The sequence below is a fragment of the Vidua chalybeata genome, chromosome 15 (assembly GCF_026979565.1).
Source record: "Vidua chalybeata isolate OUT-0048 chromosome 15, bVidCha1 merged haplotype, whole genome shotgun sequence".
NCBI classification, from domain to species: domain Eukaryota; kingdom Metazoa; phylum Chordata; class Aves; order Passeriformes; family Viduidae; genus Vidua; species Vidua chalybeata.
Genome location: NC_071544.1, coordinates 13,682,921 through 13,701,132, shown reverse-complemented (window position 1 = coordinate 13,701,132; position 18,212 = coordinate 13,682,921). Strand labels below are relative to the sequence as shown.

The following is an 18,212-nucleotide window of genomic DNA, read 5'->3' as shown; positions in this document are numbered from 1 at the left end:
CCAGTTCTGCACGTTCCCATACCACTTGCTCCTCTTTCCAAGGGAAGCACCAGGAACACCTCACTGAGGTTCGGAGTTTCCGAACCACAATGGTCTCCAGAACGTGCTGTGAGCACAGTCAAAAAACCCCAGAACCTGTCCCCAGGTGTGCACTTCCTTCCCCCACTCCTGCCTTCAGAACAGAAACTCCTTTGAGAGTGTCTGGAAAAGTTCAGAGCTGCCCCCCCTAAAATAGAGAGTTAGGAGGAGATTAACAAAACCCGTTCAGAACTGATGAGAGGTGCTGCAGGGACCAGGCAGCTGGCACCACCATGAGCCTCAGCAAAGCTCACAGAACATTGTACAGACACCATGCATCTCCTGAAGAGCAAACTGGAAGCACTGGACAGCATCTACCTTTGTCTGTGAAGAAAAAAACTGGGGAGTATCTAATGAGCCCCATCCCTAAGATCCTGCTTGGAACAGCAGCCTGGCCTTCATCTACACCAGCAGAAAATCTAGACTTCATGCTTAACTCATTACTGTTTCTATGTCAAAAGCTCTTCCTTCTTTTTCTGGTCTAGATCCCCACTGCAACAATAGGATTTTCCCCAGAAGCTTCCTGGCACAAAAATTTAAGGCATGTAGCTAAATCCTTAGGTGATAGATTGAAAGTAGCCCTTAATATGATTTAAACATACTTTTTGTTGTTTAATCACTGAGTCTCTTTTCATCTTGATTTTGTCCTTCAAAAAGCTGAACATAATGGTCATGTTACTAAATCCCTTTCTTAGTAAAACTTCTGATTTGACAGTGCAAGCTTTTCACAGCAGAATGAAAGCAAACTGTGAACGGAATTGGTAACAAACAGATTAAAACAAACGCTTTAAAATGCCCCAGTATGTGCTAGATGTGTGTCTGAAGATGGTGTTTTTTAGGAAGCAGGCAGTAGGTTCAGTGGAGATGCAACAAAATGTAGTTTGCATCTTCTTCTTCCAGGAAGGAAACTTTATCCCAAGTGGAATGTGCCCAGGTCATGGCTCAGTGACAGAGCTGACACAGCCCTGACCTGCACTGGGCATTCAAAAGCATAAATGAAGCATCATGAGCTTAGTGTGCTGTGTTACAACTTCTGACTTCTTATCAAGTGTTCAAATGCTAAAACAAACAAACAAACAAAAAAATCAAGTTCTGTTTTCTATGCAAACAAAGTTCAGTCACCTTCACAGCATATGTTTTACAGTACCATGAAGCTCAGAAAATACTGTGGTCCTACCCAGTGTGATACATTTTAATGGCACAGATAGTGCAGGTCTGAGTTTTATGTCCAATGCCACAAACCCCTCTCTTTTACTGCACTTCTTGAAGTTCTTTTTCATAACAATAGAAACAAAAGATAAATTTCCTTCTGCTCCATTAAAGCAATTATCTTCGACTCTTTTTGAAGTGCAAAGAAGGCAGGTCTGTGATGTGAGATCTAAATGACTGGGTTCTGCTTCTGGAAGGCTACCCGAGGGGGTTTGTATCCTTCAAAGTGATTTATTTCTGGCAATCTAGGGGTTTCTCTCTTTAGAAGAATACCTGTAATAATCTCATGAACAGAGTGTTTTGAGAGATTGGCTGCTTCTTCAAGATGCCTAATCAGCTACTTTGCAGCTGAGACTCTTCTGAAAATTAAATTACACCATGTCTGCTGATATTAAAAAACAACACTGAAAAATTTCCAAGGCATTACATCTGCCTTGACTTCATTGCTGTTCTGCTTTCTTTTTTACTTCATTGAATTATAATATAAGGAAAACCACAGGTGACATGATGAAACCAACAGACATACACATGAAAATAAAATGCAACTGTGCATGCTGGAGTTCTATTCAGTATCCACAGGGGTGGGAAATCTGTAGCATCTGATCTGCTTTACAAACATCAGGTGTTTGTAACATCTGAAGGCTGCTGCACATTCACAAAACTTTCTCTGTAGGTAGGACTGAAGGGATCATTACTGGCTTTGGAAAAAAGCATTGAAGCAAGCTCAGCTCCAGGAGTCCTCTGGTAAGGCAGTGGACTGAAATGAAGAAAGCAGCACAACTTGTGAAACAACCAAGTAACTCTGAAAATGCTTCAAGCTCTTCACTGCACTGAGAGTTCACCCAAAGGAGACACATCAGAGTCAATCAAACGTGTGCTGATGATTAATTTGGCATCCCTGGTGAACAGCTCTCCCTTGCACAAACAAAGCCGGGCTCAAGCCATGCCAATGCTCTAAAACAGGTCAACAGCAGACCTGGGTTCTCAGCACATTGCTCAGCCCTTCCAGCATAAAATCAACCAAGTATTCTCTAAACATTTCAATTTACTTGAATTCCTCTGCAGGACAGCCAGGCTGCAGCTGCTGCTTCAGTGGCAGCTCACTCCAGTCTGATCCTGGTCTGCAAGGAGGTGGTGGAGCAGCAGGACTGTGGATTTGTGCTAAGTTATATCCTGCTTTCTGCCTTGGGCTGTCCTAGTTATGATCTGAATCCAGTGGTGACAGACCTCCTGCTGAAGTAAACACACTGCAGGTAGGCAGAGGAGAGAGGGAGAGAAAAGAAGAGAGCTCTGCTGAGGCTTAAAAATATTCTAAATCATCCAACTCTACAGCTACTCCACTGCTTGTAACTTTTACTCCAGTCAAGCGTGCAGACCTCTGTTTGTGTGTTTTCATTTTTATGGCCTTTCTGATGTCCCTACTGCCTGCCTTAAACATCTTTTAAAACTGCCAGTAAATCATACTTCAGTATCTATAAAAGACATTAGAAGACAATATCAAAATTATACAGAACTACTGATTTCTGAGTTACTTTCCCTTACCACCAGCACTATATATGGACCATACTACAACCAGAAACAATTAAGATCTTAGTCAGTGAGGTGAGCACATGTTTAAGAGCACAGACTGTTACTACTAAGAAAAGCACAGCAGTATTTCCCAGAAGACAGATTCAGCAGAGACAGTGGGGCTCTGCAATGCTCACACGTCCTTTCAGGCATTCTGTTACTGCACTGCGTAATGCCAAGTTATATATCCAGATATTTTTCTCCAGGAAGGCTAATAACGTGGATACCTCTGAAGACTGCTTTGAAATTACAGCTTTCCTTTGCTGCATGTCATGGATGGCTTACTTCTTGTATGAGATTATAAATGGCCATGTCAACTTATGGGTGCCTGTGCAGCACGAAACACAGGCAAGCTCCTAGCAGAGGCCCCTGGTGTGACTGAAATTCAGCTGCTGCTAATAAGAAGAAGGGAAAACATTTCCATCTGTCTGGATTGGAGAAAAAGGATTTGTGATTCATCTGCATCCATATGCTGGTATGTAGACAATACTTATGGACACACAGACATATGCGAGGTAACCAGCAACAGGAACCAAATCAATCACAGATCACAGCATGTGATTTGCCTAATTATGAGTAACACCTCACATTTTCTATCTGTGCAAAAAGCACTCTGTGAGCGAGCAGATGGTGCTGCTAGGGGATGGCACCAGCTTCGACAGTTGCAGATGCAGAGCATTTACACAGCGCGCCGAAAAAATGACACAACACAAGCTGCTTCCTGGGAAAAAGACTCAAATTGAACAAGTGTCACCAAACAAAATACATGTATTTATTGATGTTCTGAACTTATCTGATCCAGCCCCACTCTTCCAATCAAATATATACGTGCAGGCCAGGGAGTGATGCTATCTAGACAGCTTTGAAGTCTCTCAGAACTGCCACGTGAGCTGCCTAGCACAGAGCAGTGGAGGTGCAGACCAACCTGAGTCTAGTTACAACCTGCAAACCATTTAAATCCACACAAGCAGAATCAATAGGAAGAAGCCCTGCAGAGAAAGCAATTACACTGCAAAAGCAACTATATTACAGCATGGTGAGGGCAGGGAGGTAAGATGCAGGCAGCCATCCTCACTTCTGTGATTACCCACTGGAGTTCTCTCCCATGCATCTGGCCTGTGAAATGGCAAGGTGAAGCCCAGACATGTTCCTGCAATAAAAGTGTTTCAGTTTTTGGGCTCCTGTCACAATTAAAAAGCTCTTCTTTATGAGCCCCATTTTTCAGGTTTGCTGTGCTCCATAGGTAAATGCTGGATTGTGCTTCAGGAAATATGTTTGAAGGGCACAGTGAACTCTCCTTTCCAACTGCTTCATGGGAGTAATAATCTCATTTCCTGGATCTGCAATTATTTATTCATTGGAGACTGTCCACTTGCCATTGCACAAGACACAAAGAAAGATTATCTGACCATTCCTGGTAGAAAATTCAGCTTTTCTATTTAAATTCTTTTATTTGCGGTTTTTCTGCATTTTTTTTTCCTGAGCTGCTGTAAACACCTACTCTGGTGTGACAGGTTGGAAGCAGCTATAAAATGATTGATGAAAACCATATTTAGGCCTTGTTGTGGGAATATTTATTATAGAAATATGCTCAGTTAACCCTGTAGGGGAGGAGCAGGAAAGGAAGGCTGGGCCTATGACTGTACCTCTGATACCAAAGTGATTTATCTGCTGTAGTTATGATACAGGGTTATGGGGTCACAGAAACATCAGCACAAAGTGGTTTTGAATTGCTGAAGTCCAGCCACGTTGTTTCCTCTGCTGAAATGATCAATAGCTGCCTTTAAGAAGGATGCTCTGTGGGTCTGCACAACCAGACAGAGTCTTCCTCCAAGGATAAACAGAGGGGCCAAGCTCTGAGCTGCAGAGCTGGAACAGTTCAAGTGTGAGTTAATGCCAGACAGGACCTGTCTCAGAGGGGAAGAACTGCAAACCTGCATTGCTTTGGAGAGGCTGAAAGTCCAAGAGCTGAGGTGAGAGGGCACTTGAACAGGTAAAATGACAGATGCAGTTAAGCGTGGGATGTGGAATTGGGCTGATCTGGAGGGCAGATCCTAAATCATGCTGGACATTGCCACACTGCACATGTACCCACAGAGAGAGCACAGCAGCAGAAGTGTGATCAGCAGCACAACTGCAGGAGTAGGATGTTTGTGTTGGGATTTGGATGAATCTTGTGGCTGCCAGTCACCAGACACTCCTGAGTATCTGCTCAGGGGTGAAGAGAGGAGAGAGCACAAGGTATTGCTGTGGTACAGGGCCTGTGAGCAAAAACACATCCCTAACCAGCTCCACTGGGGAGCTGGGGAGTGGTATTTCAAGAGATGTCAGGCTGGCAGAAAAGCAGCAGATGCTTTTTCCACACCTGGAAGAAGACAGGAAAGTTGTTTGGGGAAATGGTGAGTAATGGCAAAAGCAGCCAAAGAGAATGGGATGTGTGAAGGGAAAACAGAGCCCAGGGAGGAATATCAGAGCCAAGGACCCCCATTAATCTTTGGGCAATCAGCAGGGTGGCTCAGCCTGACTGTTGTCTCCTGTTTTGAAAAGGTATTTTTCTGCTGGTGTTTTTATTCCTGAAGTCCTTCCTGAACTTTGGAGGAACAGAACTGATCAGTGAAGGCACCCAACCAGTGGCTCCTACCAGCAAAGGGTACAGGAAGGGTCCTGCCTGTGTGTTCCTGTTTCTTCTGCTTCACCTAAGCTACACCTCTCAGAGTGTTGCATAATAGATAACGTTGCAGAGAGAAACAAAAAGCCTCCTGCTCCCCCAGCTTTGTACCAACATCAAGGCTCATCATTTATAAATAACAGTTGGCATCTTCAGAAAACAAGGAGCAAAAGTCAGTTTGCAGGAAGAGCTGGGGTGTAAAGAAGGTAGCAGAATACAGATAAAATATTATGGCTTGAAGCACCAGCAGGCATGCAATCAAAGGTTCTTCTCAAGCCAGCAGCTGTGACAACATGCATGCCACTGCCCTGTGTGGCCTTTATTTCATTTAAAAAGTGATGGATCTGTAAGAAACTGGAGGATACAGGCTCTGAACACCCAGCCATGGAAAGCAGGAGAGGAAACCTGTTGTGGCTCATCTCATCAACTCACTGCCTTCTAACCACGGACACCAAGACCCTAAATCAGCCTCAGCTGAGCAGGTATCCTGACCTCTTACAGCAATTAGTGTGTGTCTGGATTATGGGTTATTTGGCCATTCACTGGGGGGGCTTCACCTGCATGTAGGACACAACAGTGATTCTGCCTAAAGGGACACACCAGCTGCTCTAAGGTCATGAAAAGATGTGCCCACTCCTAACCTGCAAAATACACCTAGAAAAAACAGGATTTAAAGAAAAATAATGAATTGTTCACACTTTTACCCATCAACCTAATCAAAAGAAAGACAAAGGTTTTTGCCTGAAAAACTGAAATCCTTTCTGGAGAGTAATGCCTGATCTGTCAGACAAGTGACTTCTCTTTTCCCCTCAATCAACCCACTGCCTTTAGTTTATTTGTTTTTCTGTTTTTAAATATTGATGTCTTACGAAGCTTTTCTGTGGAAAAACCACGTCTGACTCTTCAGCTGTGCAGCCCTGGGCTGCAGTCCTGTCAGATCTCATCCAAGAAGGCTCAGTCTGCACTGGCACATCAAAAAGAAGAATTCCCAGGCTCTGTGAAGAGCAACACGGATGATTCAATGAACAGCAAAGCTTCTCCCCAAATCAGTAACCACCCATTCCTGGTGCCACAGCTTTTGCAGCTGCTGCTGGTTTCTTAGCAGAGAATCAGGACTCAGATGTTCACCAGTTTTCTTCACTGGATGCTCCATCACAAATCAGCCCCTTATCTAAATCAAGAGAGAAGCACTGGAATCACATATTGTTTTGCTCAAGGAGAAGAGGGAACTAGAAGCAGAATATCAAGCTGCAGCTGGAAAGAAAGAGAAAATAAAAAGCCTAGATCATAAAAGCAATTTTAAGTGCCTTGTTTTAGATTACTAATCAAGAATCCAACTAAATAAAGTGCACCAACTAACATACAGTGAAAATCTTGGCATTTCCTCAACATTTTCATGAGCAGTGATTTACAGATCACTGCTGAATTTGAAATAAACTTTAAAAAAAATCCTTCCCTTATAGACCGTAAAGAAAAGCTCTCCAAAGGAAGATGTGCCTCTGTCCTTAGAAGGGATATTCCTGGGGATAGTTGGATGACAGCAGCACTGGATACTCCCTGGGGAACCTCAGAGGTGCAAAGGCAAAACCCAAGGAGGCTTTAGCTCTACTCATGCTCAGACAAAAAAATTAAGGCTTGAAAGTGAAGAATCTCCTGCAGTTTTATGTAAGGATGGTAAACAAGGGTTGTGCTTGACAGATGAACAAGGAAGAAATAATGGGAGCTGAAGCACTTTAAGTTTTCTTTTTGTTCCACAGGTTATTTATGCTGTTTCAGAGGGAAAACTCAGAGCAGACTCCTGCCAGTACTTCATACAGCCTGCCGCAGAAAATTTTAAGGCCAGGCTGGAAGCAGGCCTAAAATCCCATGGGAGTCAGGATCACAGCACATCAGGAGGAAATCAATGGACACGTAACATGTTATACTGAAAACCTAGAGTAAATCAAGAAAAAAAGAAACAACAGAAACATGGGCACCATGGAAACTGCTTTCTTTCACCACCCTCCAACAAGAACAACTTTTTACTGCATGTGCTTTTATAGGAAACCTGTTCCAACCATGAAGATCTTTAAAGCTGAAGAAATGTTACTTTTTCCTATCAAGAGCAGCAAGTTAGTTTTCCCCAGACCCTCAACAAATTTGTACTAAAAGAAATGGAGCAAATTTAAAGTAATTTTTGTTTTCACCTGTGTTCTTCCTTCTCCAAATACATCGTTATTTAGAAATAAAACCATCAAAGAGGTATAGCAACTGGTACAGCAGTATACCAGGTACAGCAGCCTGGAAAATCTAACTTTGCTTTCCTGTCATAGATCAAAGAACTGAGCTGTCTGTAAAACCAGTTCTGTGTGCCTGCACTTCCTAATGACAGCACAGCTTGTCTTGTCAACTCCTGCCTTACAAAATACATAACTTTCCTGCCCAAATAGTTTTGATCAGCAGAAGAGTTGCAGAAGTGTTTGCTGTCCTGTGGTAAGAAGATACAAAGCTCTGCTCTTCAGGCTTCTTGGAAAATGAGGAAAACATTTTTCTTTCTAATTGGATCTTCCTATTTGTCTTTCAGTGTTTCTATTTTCTATTTTTCTCTATCTTCCCTCTACCATACTGCATCAAGTTTTATTTCTTTTTCATTTTTAGTACTAAGAGGTTGTTTTTGTACTTCAGCCTGTACAAAGCAGCCAGGATCCTGATTGTCAGCAGCAATGTCTAGACATGGCAAATCCTTAAACTCAAAGCCTTTGCACTTCAGAGAGAGAAATGCAGTCCCCAGAGCTCATGTTCTGTGTGCCCCACTGTCCTCCTGTTCACAGCTGAAATAGAAGCGATTTCTGGGATTGTGGCAAAAATTCAATGCAAAAGCTGAGAGCCCACAGAGCTCACTTGGAGCTGGGATGCCCATCACTCATCTTTGCTGCCATAGGGTCCAGCTGCAAATGTTTAGAATGAAGAGGAGGTGGGAACTGGATCAGAGCAGCAAAACAAACTCATGATCTGAACAGTTTCTCTCCCCTCACACAAGCAGCTCAAGTGAGAAATTTTACTTGTCAAAGGGAAAAAGCAAAATACATTGAGAGATCATTTGGGAAATTCTCTGTCTCCTTCGTGTTTAGCTCCACAGCTGTTAACTTGTCCACATCAACTCCAAACTCCCTCACAAGAAGGTGAAAAACACTGAGTGCAAAGTGCTTATGCACCTTATGGGGCCAGATACTTCTGCAATGATCATATCACATTTTCTGGACACAAACCCTGCACTGATGTCAGGGCAAGGAACCACAAACACGGGGTTCCCAGGGTTAGCTCAGAGGTGTACCCAAAATGCAAACACAGACAAAAGCTGAGGTAGGTAGCCCACTGGGCACAGCTGATTGGCTCTAGTAGGTGTTGATTACACTGCTCATATTGCATGAAATTAAAAAGCTTACAAATGTTATGAGCCATTACCCTTCCATTTAAGAGATCTTATGACAAGTTAGCAAGATCTAATGAAATCCTTTTTAAAATGCCATAGGCAGTCTCCACAAGATTTTGCTTTGAAATGCAACTTGTGGAGTTATTTCTTAAAGTTTGCTTACATCAGAGCTTCCTTCCTTGCACATCTTTGGGATGCTCTGATTTGGGAGCTGGTGAGATACTTCAGTTCCCTGTTGTGCTCTCAATTGGGGCACACAACACCAGCTCCTTACAGAAACAACCAGGAACAGGCATAGCAGGATTTAATTCTGATGCTATTTGTCATAGTCCTTCAGCCAGCCTACAAAATTCAATTCCCTGCAAAATTCAAAGCTGAGAGACTTCTGACCAATTTTACTATGAAGGTAAAGGGAAATATTTTCATAGTTGCTGTAAAATTTACTTAACTGTCACCTCTTCAGCACACTGGAAATATCACAGAGCCACTAACTGCCCCCAGAGCGCTGGGGCAGCCAAGGTTCAGACTGAAGTAGGCTCTCTGGATTTCATTGCTACAGAATAGAATTTATTATTGGAGAGCATATCAGTTTTATAAATCCCACTGGGCACTCACAGCCTGCTGCTGTCCATGGACTCAAATCTGCTTTGGATGGCGATGGCAAAAATATCTGTACATCAGGTGAGGGCATTTCTGCCAAAATGATCCCTTTTGCAACTTGTTCTTTCACTGAATCCTCTGCAGACTGCCAGCTCTCCTCTCTGCTGATCTCTGTGGGGCAAGCAAGACTCAAACCGACCCGGCTGAGAGACATTCCAGCCAAAGAACATTGGAATCTAACACAGTGCCAGAGTGGTGCCACAGGGAACGATTAACAAACCCTGCAGGGAGGACAGGAGAGGCCAGGCATGGCTGCAAGAAGCTTCTTTGTCTTGGCTGTGCCATCCACAGCAACCTTGTTCTATTTGTTATCTTCTCAACCAAAAATCAGCCAAAGGGCACCAAGCTATGAAGGTGCAGTCAGAGGAGGTGCTGCAGAAGTCGATCTTGGGTAGTGGGAGATTTTTCTTCCTGAAGCTATGGTGGCAGCTGAGCTGCCCCCGAGGCCAATGCCAGGAGATCAACGCCCCCAGAGCTGGCAGGAGCTCTCACAGGCTCGGATGAATCACGTTCTGCAAAGAGGGTTCCTCTCTTCCTTGAAGGACCAGTTCCTAAGGGAACAGTGAAAGGCTGGAGGAGCAGGGGCTGCAGAGGTGGAGGGAGCAGGCAGGGACAGCTGAGTGATGGCAGCACGGTGAGACAAACTGCACTTCCTCATTTCCACCCCGTGGAGGTTTCGGTGAACATGCTGAAACCCTTAAGCACTTTGCTAGACCAAATCACCAGGAGCTAAATCAATGTCCTTTTATTTCTCTGTGAACTTTGACAAAGGAAGAAAAGGAATTATTTTGTCCTCTCCCTCAAAAAATAGCAACCTTCTTTCATGCTATCTATTTAAAAGCTACATTTCTACTACACAGTTTGAGCCTCATACACAGTTGCAATTATCTTGCCATCTGCATTCACTTTTTATCCAAGTTAGTATGTTATACTGCTTATAAATATGTATTTATGGCTACGAGGCAGGTATGCCCCACTGTGGGCACATGTCACTGTTTAATCCAAATACATGGTTTATTGTTTTGCAGTCAGTATTTTTAGCTTGGGGGCAGGCAGACCTGCAGAGCAAATAACACCAAAGAATACAGCCATTACAGAAGTGCCTCTGTGCTTTTAAATTATAGCACTCTTATTCCAGAACTGAACATAGTGAGACGAGTACATTGGCAAAATAATTATTTATCACTCCTAAAAGCTTCCTTTAAAATTTCTATCATTCAAATACTGGCTGGGGAGAATGCAAAGAACAGAGAAACATATTTTAGGTACTCGCTGGTCTAGCTTTTATTCTGATAAGAACTTTAACTAAACACCAGTAAAGGGAATAGCAGTTATCAGCCCTAATACACAACTGTGAATTTTTCTGGCCAAACAGAATCCCAGCCAAGTGTTAGTGACAGCCCCAGCCCTCCTTCCACTGGAGTCACCAGTTATTTTCCATGGCTTCAAATGAGGGCAGGTTTGCTCCAACAACCTGAGCAAGCACAGTGCTCTCAGAGAGACACTCCCTGCCACACTGAGTAGGACAGGGACCTCTAACATCGCCCAGAAAAGGAATGTAACAAAAACACACAGTCATTTGCCTCTTTCTTGCTTTGATGTGTCCGTTTTTTCTTTTAAACTTTTTTTTTTTTTTTTTTAGCTGATTGAAAATAACCAGAAGCAGACCTTCAGCATGAAACTGGCTACCTACACTAAGAGATCTATTTAAAAAGACACTTGATAATCTCTTCAAAATCTGTTCAGAAAATTTTGCCATCCCTTGTATCTGTGCAACAGCAGAGCTTGGAGCTCCCCCAGGTAGAAAGCTTGATGCCCACATTTAATTCTGTGTTCTCAGACCCATCAATAGGAGAGTCTGAAACAGAGCTTAAGGGAGGTCAAGTGCTTTTTACTGAAGCAAAGTCAAAGTTCTCAGGCAAATCCATATTCTTGTCTTTAAAAGTGTTCAGTGTAAGAAAAATAAAGCCCAGGTGTAAACATCTGCAAACTGAGTTTATTTTTTTTCCCTATCTATGCACTTGGAACGAACATTGAAAGGGCAAACCCATCCTAATCCTATCATGGCAATGTTTTTCTCTGCTTCCTGAAACTGAGATTATCATCTCATTGGTTGTCAGACAGCTCCTGAGAGAAGTAATTCACTGGATTTTCCTGTGCAATCACAGCACAGGATTTTATTTCTGTTGTTATCTGGATGGAAAATGCACACAGCTTCTTCTGTGTCTTGCCCCTTTCAAGTTCCTTACAGACCTGGATGTGCCAGGCTTCAAAAAACCCCAACTGCACTAAGCAAGCTAAATCTGGGCTAACTCTAAATTGCAAGCAACTTGTTTCTTAGCAGCTCATCTCAACACAGGCAGGAAAATTTCCAGTTTTAAATTTCTATTCCAATTAAGGCAATGAAGACTGAAGTCCCCTAAACTGTTGCCACTACTTTCCAGGACATAAAAATTAACGATTTCTACTGCTGTGTACAACTTTCAGTCAAAGTTGGTCTGATTTATAAGCAAGCAGATGGTTCACACGATAGTCCACAATAAATTACAACAGTTAGAAAGACAGCTACATTTTGAGAGTGACAGTACAGCTGAGCTACAGATGGGTTTATAGATGACCCTTCCAATTTTTAATAATCTTCATAATTTATCTGCAAGTAAAGAAATGTGAGAATTCCTAATGCAACTCCTTGACTAAGTACAAATCACTTTTATTTACACAGGCAATACTTCATGGTCCAGCTATCTTCTTAATTAAAGGCAGCAAGATGCTCATGTTCCATGCAAGGAAAAAACACTGCTCAGTGTGCAGTATGTTCAGCTGGGAGCTTAGGATGCTCTGAACACTCTGGGAAAAGGAAACATAACCATCTCCTTTCTTTAAAAGAAGGCTACAAGGGTGCAAACACTGCTACCACCCACTCATTAATTTCCAGATAAACTTTAGGCTTGTAAAATGGCAAGGTTACATTTTTTTGCAAGCTCTGGTGCTTGAAAGCAGGTTACTAATCCATACTACAAATCCAGTACTACTGAGTCAGGACTAGGGTGGAAAACAGCAGTAACAGAGACCCTCTTCTCTGTATAAAAGCAGAAGGGATTTGGGGGGTCACTCTTGAATGGGTGAGGGAAAAAGAAAGCAAATCTTGGGGTGTAAGATGAAGAAAGAAACTGGCTGGAAGCAGGTTTAAGAAGTCAGTTCATGTCAGTTAATTTCTTTGCCTGGGGCCAAACCACATCCATCCAATCCTTCTGCTAAAATTTGGAATTTCAGTTGGGATGAGAAGCACATCTCAGTGCAGCTGCTCTGTCTGTTAAGGTAATGAAGGGAGCAGGACCTAGCAGGGCTCTTTAAGGCACAAACTGCAGAAGTTCAGAGGTGCCCACCCAGCATTCTTTAGGGATGACATTCGAGGGCTTTTCCTCCTCTCTAACCCTTGATCTTCCCTTCCAGACAAATCAATTTGAAAAAGAAATCCACTTTTAAGTGGAAATCCAAAACTATCATTAAAACAGAAGGCAGAACTCCTAGGAAAACAAGTCTGTGTGTAATTTTAATTACCAACTTCCTGGGATTCAAGAGATGCAGCAGAGAAGAAGAGGCACCAGTGAGAAATTCAGGCTTTCAAGAATAATCACAATTCCCATTTTGGAGATATTTTGGCAGGGGTTTCTCAGCTCTGTGTGCAGCCCTGCAGCACATGGGGGAGCAGCACCACAGAGACACACGAGTGGGAAAACCCAGGGCATAGAGCTCATGGGACTGCAGCCACTTACAGGAAAAGTGATTTTTCCCTGTCCTTTCCAGGCAGCAGCAATGCTCTTTCACCCACTACACAGAACTACACTTAAGTTTAATTTATTGAGTTTATAAAAAAAAAAAAAATTCTTGTATAAATAACCAGCATCTAAAAGTCCTTGGAGTTTATGTGAAACCATTATTTATTACTGTACAGAACTCTTAGGTTCTTTAATTAAACATATGAAAAATTGTATATGCTAGATTATTTCTGGGATGCTCTTTACTATGCTATTTATCATATTTGTTTCTGTTACTCTTCACATATTTAAAGCTTCATTATGCACTTCTGAAAACCCAGGGAAGTTCACTCTAGAATTAGTATGGATGTTCATCTGTTACTGAGCTCTGAGTTTGGCACTTCATTTTAACAATATTCATCAGGTTCAGGAACTGCTACCACGCTTCCCTCCAAGACAACTGGGATCATACTACTGTTCTTTAAAAAGATTGAGTGTTGATTATTTAGCAATATTTTCAAATATTCTGTAACTATAAACCTTTGGTTGACTGAATCTTTTCATTTGCTTTCAGGAGACCAAATTCACACACAGCATAGGAAAGCAGAAGTTGTCTGAATGCACTCTCTGCTGTTGCCCCCAGCCCAAAAATAATTCCAGGGTTACCACAAGCAACCTAAAAGCCAGCACAGGCTATTCCAGTTTATTCCCAAAGCCAGAGGAACAATGTGCATGGTCTGTGTAACTGTGTGGTTAACACAATTTCCAGGACTCATCTACTGATGGCAGCAGGGGTGCTCCAGCCCCCCAGACTGCAGATCAGAGCTTGTGGCTGGCAGCTACAGCAAAAATAATCCTGGATGGAAGATAAAGCAAGGAACACACACAGGCCTTACCTTACACTTCTTGTTCCTTGCACTCAGTAATCTGTCAATGGTGTGTGGAAATTACTTCCACAGCCCCAGGAAAGGGACACCTTTTGCACCCCCTGATGTATTAAAATGTAGATCAATATGATAACATGAAAACAGTAAACTCCCCAGTAGCAAGAAGTAGTTCTCACTTCTCTTAGCAATCCAATATTATTTCCATCAATGTAACTAGAGAAAAAGAAATGTAGGTAGTGATTTTTCAGTCTATTTATCAAACCAACTGCTGCACCTGGTTCCCACATATTTTATATTAAAAGGTGAATGACATGTAAGGTTTTACAGGTTCTGTTTTAATTCAGGGCTGAAAGCATTTATAGATATGAAGGTTTTCTTATTAAGTTTTCTTCCTGAATGATTATGCTTGTTCAAATGAATTCCTAGCCATCTTACAGAGGTTAAAACCTTCAATAATTAAATGGGGTATGGTATTGGCTGTTTTGTTCATTATGCTCCAAGTTCCAATTTCTACAAGAACACTGAAATGCTGAGATAAAAGGATGTTAAGTTTATTTAAGTAGCTATCTGCCATTGTTATCAAAGGGGAAGGTTGGTATCTGACTCAAATTAACACTTTAGATCAGGAAACAAGACAGATGATATCTTCTGACACAGATCCTGGAAACTGTAATTGTTTCAGTTATTTTAAAGCTGCTCAGGATATACACGATTGCATTAGAAAGACCAAAAGTCACCAACAGCCAACAAAGTGCTGCAATGAAAATGCTATTTCAATCACACTTGCGTTCTTCCTCATTTCCAGTAGTTAACATTCTTGCCACTTTTGTCATGCAGTCACTCTTAGCAGCATTGAATTTTAACTACACATATTTTTAAACCAACATGAAATAGGATTGAGGACATAACATTCATTGTGCTAATGAACTACAGATCAGGCCCTTGTGCCAAGGCACCACCTCTCTGCTATCCAGATAAGCTGTAACTGGTTAAAAGTGACAACTGCCAGCCATCCCTCTGCCTCAGAAATAACACCTGTAACATGGCTATCAACTTTGGAACTGCCCAGAGGATGCAGTGTCTGGACGAAGCCCTCAAAGCCTCACTCCCCAAACTGCATCTGTATAGAGAGGCCAATGGCCAAAGCAATTTATCCAGTAGCCACATCACCTTGCCACTTCACGGTTTCTTTCTGTAAGGGCTACAGAAACAAACTTGTCCCTTTCCCAAAAACTTACTGGTCTTGATCGGATTTCTTTGGCGTAGAGAGGTTTCAAGAATTCTGAATCTCCTTCAAGCTTCAGACCCTTTTCTGTGATCCTCAGGTTCCCCATTCCATCCTGAAAGACAGGCAAAAAGAAACAACCCTATTAGTTACAATTACTAAATTCACCAGGCTGCCAATAGCTGATTTTTTCCCATTGAAGATAACATGTATAGCACTGGGAGGCACTAGAGAATGCAATTACTTGTGTTATCCTTGTAGCTCAGTTTCTGTGGGGAAAAAAAAAAAAATTCTATTCAGAACTATCTGCAATGCCCCCCAGTAAACCATTTACACAGATGAAAGATGTTCCTTTAAGCTAAGTCATTCTCAGCTCACAGAGAGGCAGTGATGCTCTGTGTTAACAGGAAACTATTCACTGTAATATTCACTGCCTGCCTTTATAATATAATAATATACCTGCTCATTCATAGCAAATCCCTGTAAAGAATGTGTGATTAATATCTGTACAGATACACTCAGAGGAGAACTGTACCAAAATATATTTCACCTCTGACACATGCAAGTTCTAACTTTTATTAAGATGAGGGATTGAGCTTCACTTAGGCTATAATTGCTTAGAAAGGGTGTGTAAGAAACAGTGTGGGTAGGGAATTACAGAGGTACATCTATAATCAAAACCATATCAAATGTAAGGTATTATTTCCAAGATTCAGGGTGATTGTCAAAGTTTGCAAGGACTGAGGTAAACTGTTTTGTCCTGAGAAAAAGATGGTTTGAAGAATACCTTTTAGCAAAAAACTGACTGAAATCACCATGATTGGAAGTAAAACAAGCACTTCCATGACTAACAGCTGTTTTGGGGATTTTATAGGAAAGGGGAATGAACTTGGGTAGAAGGCATAAAAAGATCAAAAGGAGACCAGGAAAACCACGAGTATTTGGATATACATCTAGCATGCTTTCCAATCCAGATGCAAAACTGAAACACCATCTGTCTACTTCCTCTTCCTCCCACTGTGAGAGCACCTCCAGCCCCAGATGAGGAATCAGTGTCTCTCCAAGAGAGTGGAGATCTAACCCAGACAGATTTCCATGAACTGCTGCCAAAGGCTGGAATGTGGAGGGATGAAAATCAGAGACGTCGCACGGCTCAGCAGCAGCACTGGTCACCTGCCAGAGGTTCTCCCATTCCAAGAAGTGCCATTCCCAGGTAGTTCCCTGCCAAGCTAAGATTGTTCTTGCCAGATCCTGGTGTCTCATGAACAAAGGTGATGCTGGTTGATAAAGTGACCGCTGTCATCTCATTTTGAACTCAAGGCTGTAAGCAAATTTGAGAGACAGATGCTGCAAATGCTACTGAGATGGGTCATAAAATGCCACTCCCCACATTTGTTGGCCCTAGGTGTAAAATATTGGCCTATGAATTCTAGGTTGGTGGTGGCACAGAAGGGGTTCATTTATCCCAAGCAGAAGTATGGAGGAAAATGAGTGAAATATGATTATGCACCAAAAAGCCCAGATTAAATTTTGATAGCAGCGCGCTCTGCGATTTGAGCGAGCAGGAATTATTACAGCTATCTACAGAACCTCACATGGTGTGGGCTGCTAAAAAAATCTCTACAGGTTTTTTTTCCCCCAAAACAGATTATCTCAGTAAGATTACAAGCCCTGAGGGCTTTCACATAGCAGTGTCTTCTCTGGTTTTATTAAGAGAAGTTGCAGGTCAGGCAAGCTGCTCTGTGCCCCAGCCAGCTGCAAGAATGACCAGCTCCGTGGACATACAGCACTGACCCCTCCAGGGCTGGCTCCTCAGCTGAAGTGGGGCAATACTTTTCCAGTAACATGGACCTAGGGATAAAAAGGGACTTTTCAAGCCACCACTGAAGCTGTGGCAAACCAGCAATTTCCATGACACACAACCCTGTTGTGTTGTAATGACACGGATCCAGAATCCCACTCTTCTCTTGTGTGTTTCTCTTTCTCCCATTCACCCTCTGTCTACCAAGAGTGGTCCAAAGGATTTTTACATATAAAAAACCTACATAAGGGAAGTTTAGCTGACAGCAGGTTCTACACACCCCAAGAGAGGTAACAGGCCTATGGGACAATGTACTACAACCAAAACATCAAGGACACATTTGATTAATCAAAGTTGGTGTGTCCTCTTAGAAACCCATTGGATTGGAGAGAAAGAGGCATTTCCCCATGCTTTTTTCTCAATCTTCGATCCTTCTCAACCTCCACTCCACTCACCTTTCCCTCCTCCTGCATCTGCCAGAAGCAGTAAAAGCTGTGCCCACCACAAATCCTCTCTTGCCTTCCAGGTGTTTGGGAGTGGATCAATGCTTAGCACTGACTTACCACCATTAACTCTCCACTGCTCATGTTTCTCATGATTGAAGCTGACAGTTTTTTGTGGTGACAGTCTGGCTCAACAGGTGAAAAAACAAGCAAAGGTTGTACCCTGAGTTTAACAAATATCTTGGCCAGTTACCATCCAATCACTATAAAATTATATTCCTCTATTATTTCCCATTAGAAAAAAAAAATTAAGAAGCTCACAGGATTATACAGAGGTCCCAAAATACAGATACATTAGAGAGAAATCATTGTTAGAAAGACTACTTCACATGTTGTTTTGGATAAAGTATCCTCATCCTCCCTAAATTATATGGTTTAATAACAAATAAATGTCATATTCTGCTACAGAGAATAGATATGAAAGTTCCTATGAAATTTCATG

The 18,212-nt window shown here is 42.2% G+C and overlaps 1 protein-coding gene across 1 annotated transcript in view; it reads right to left on the bottom strand.

Annotated features, from left to right (window-relative positions):
• Window positions 1-18,212, bottom strand: part of SGCD (sarcoglycan delta) — a 136,061-nt gene that overhangs the window by 60,637 nt on the left and 57,212 nt on the right. Inside the window, exon 3 of the mRNA XM_053956762.1 lies at window positions 15,480-15,581. Within this exon, the coding sequence (XP_053812737.1) occupies window positions 15,480-15,581 (102 nt within the window). The remainder of the gene's footprint in view (window positions 1-15,479; window positions 15,582-18,212) is intronic.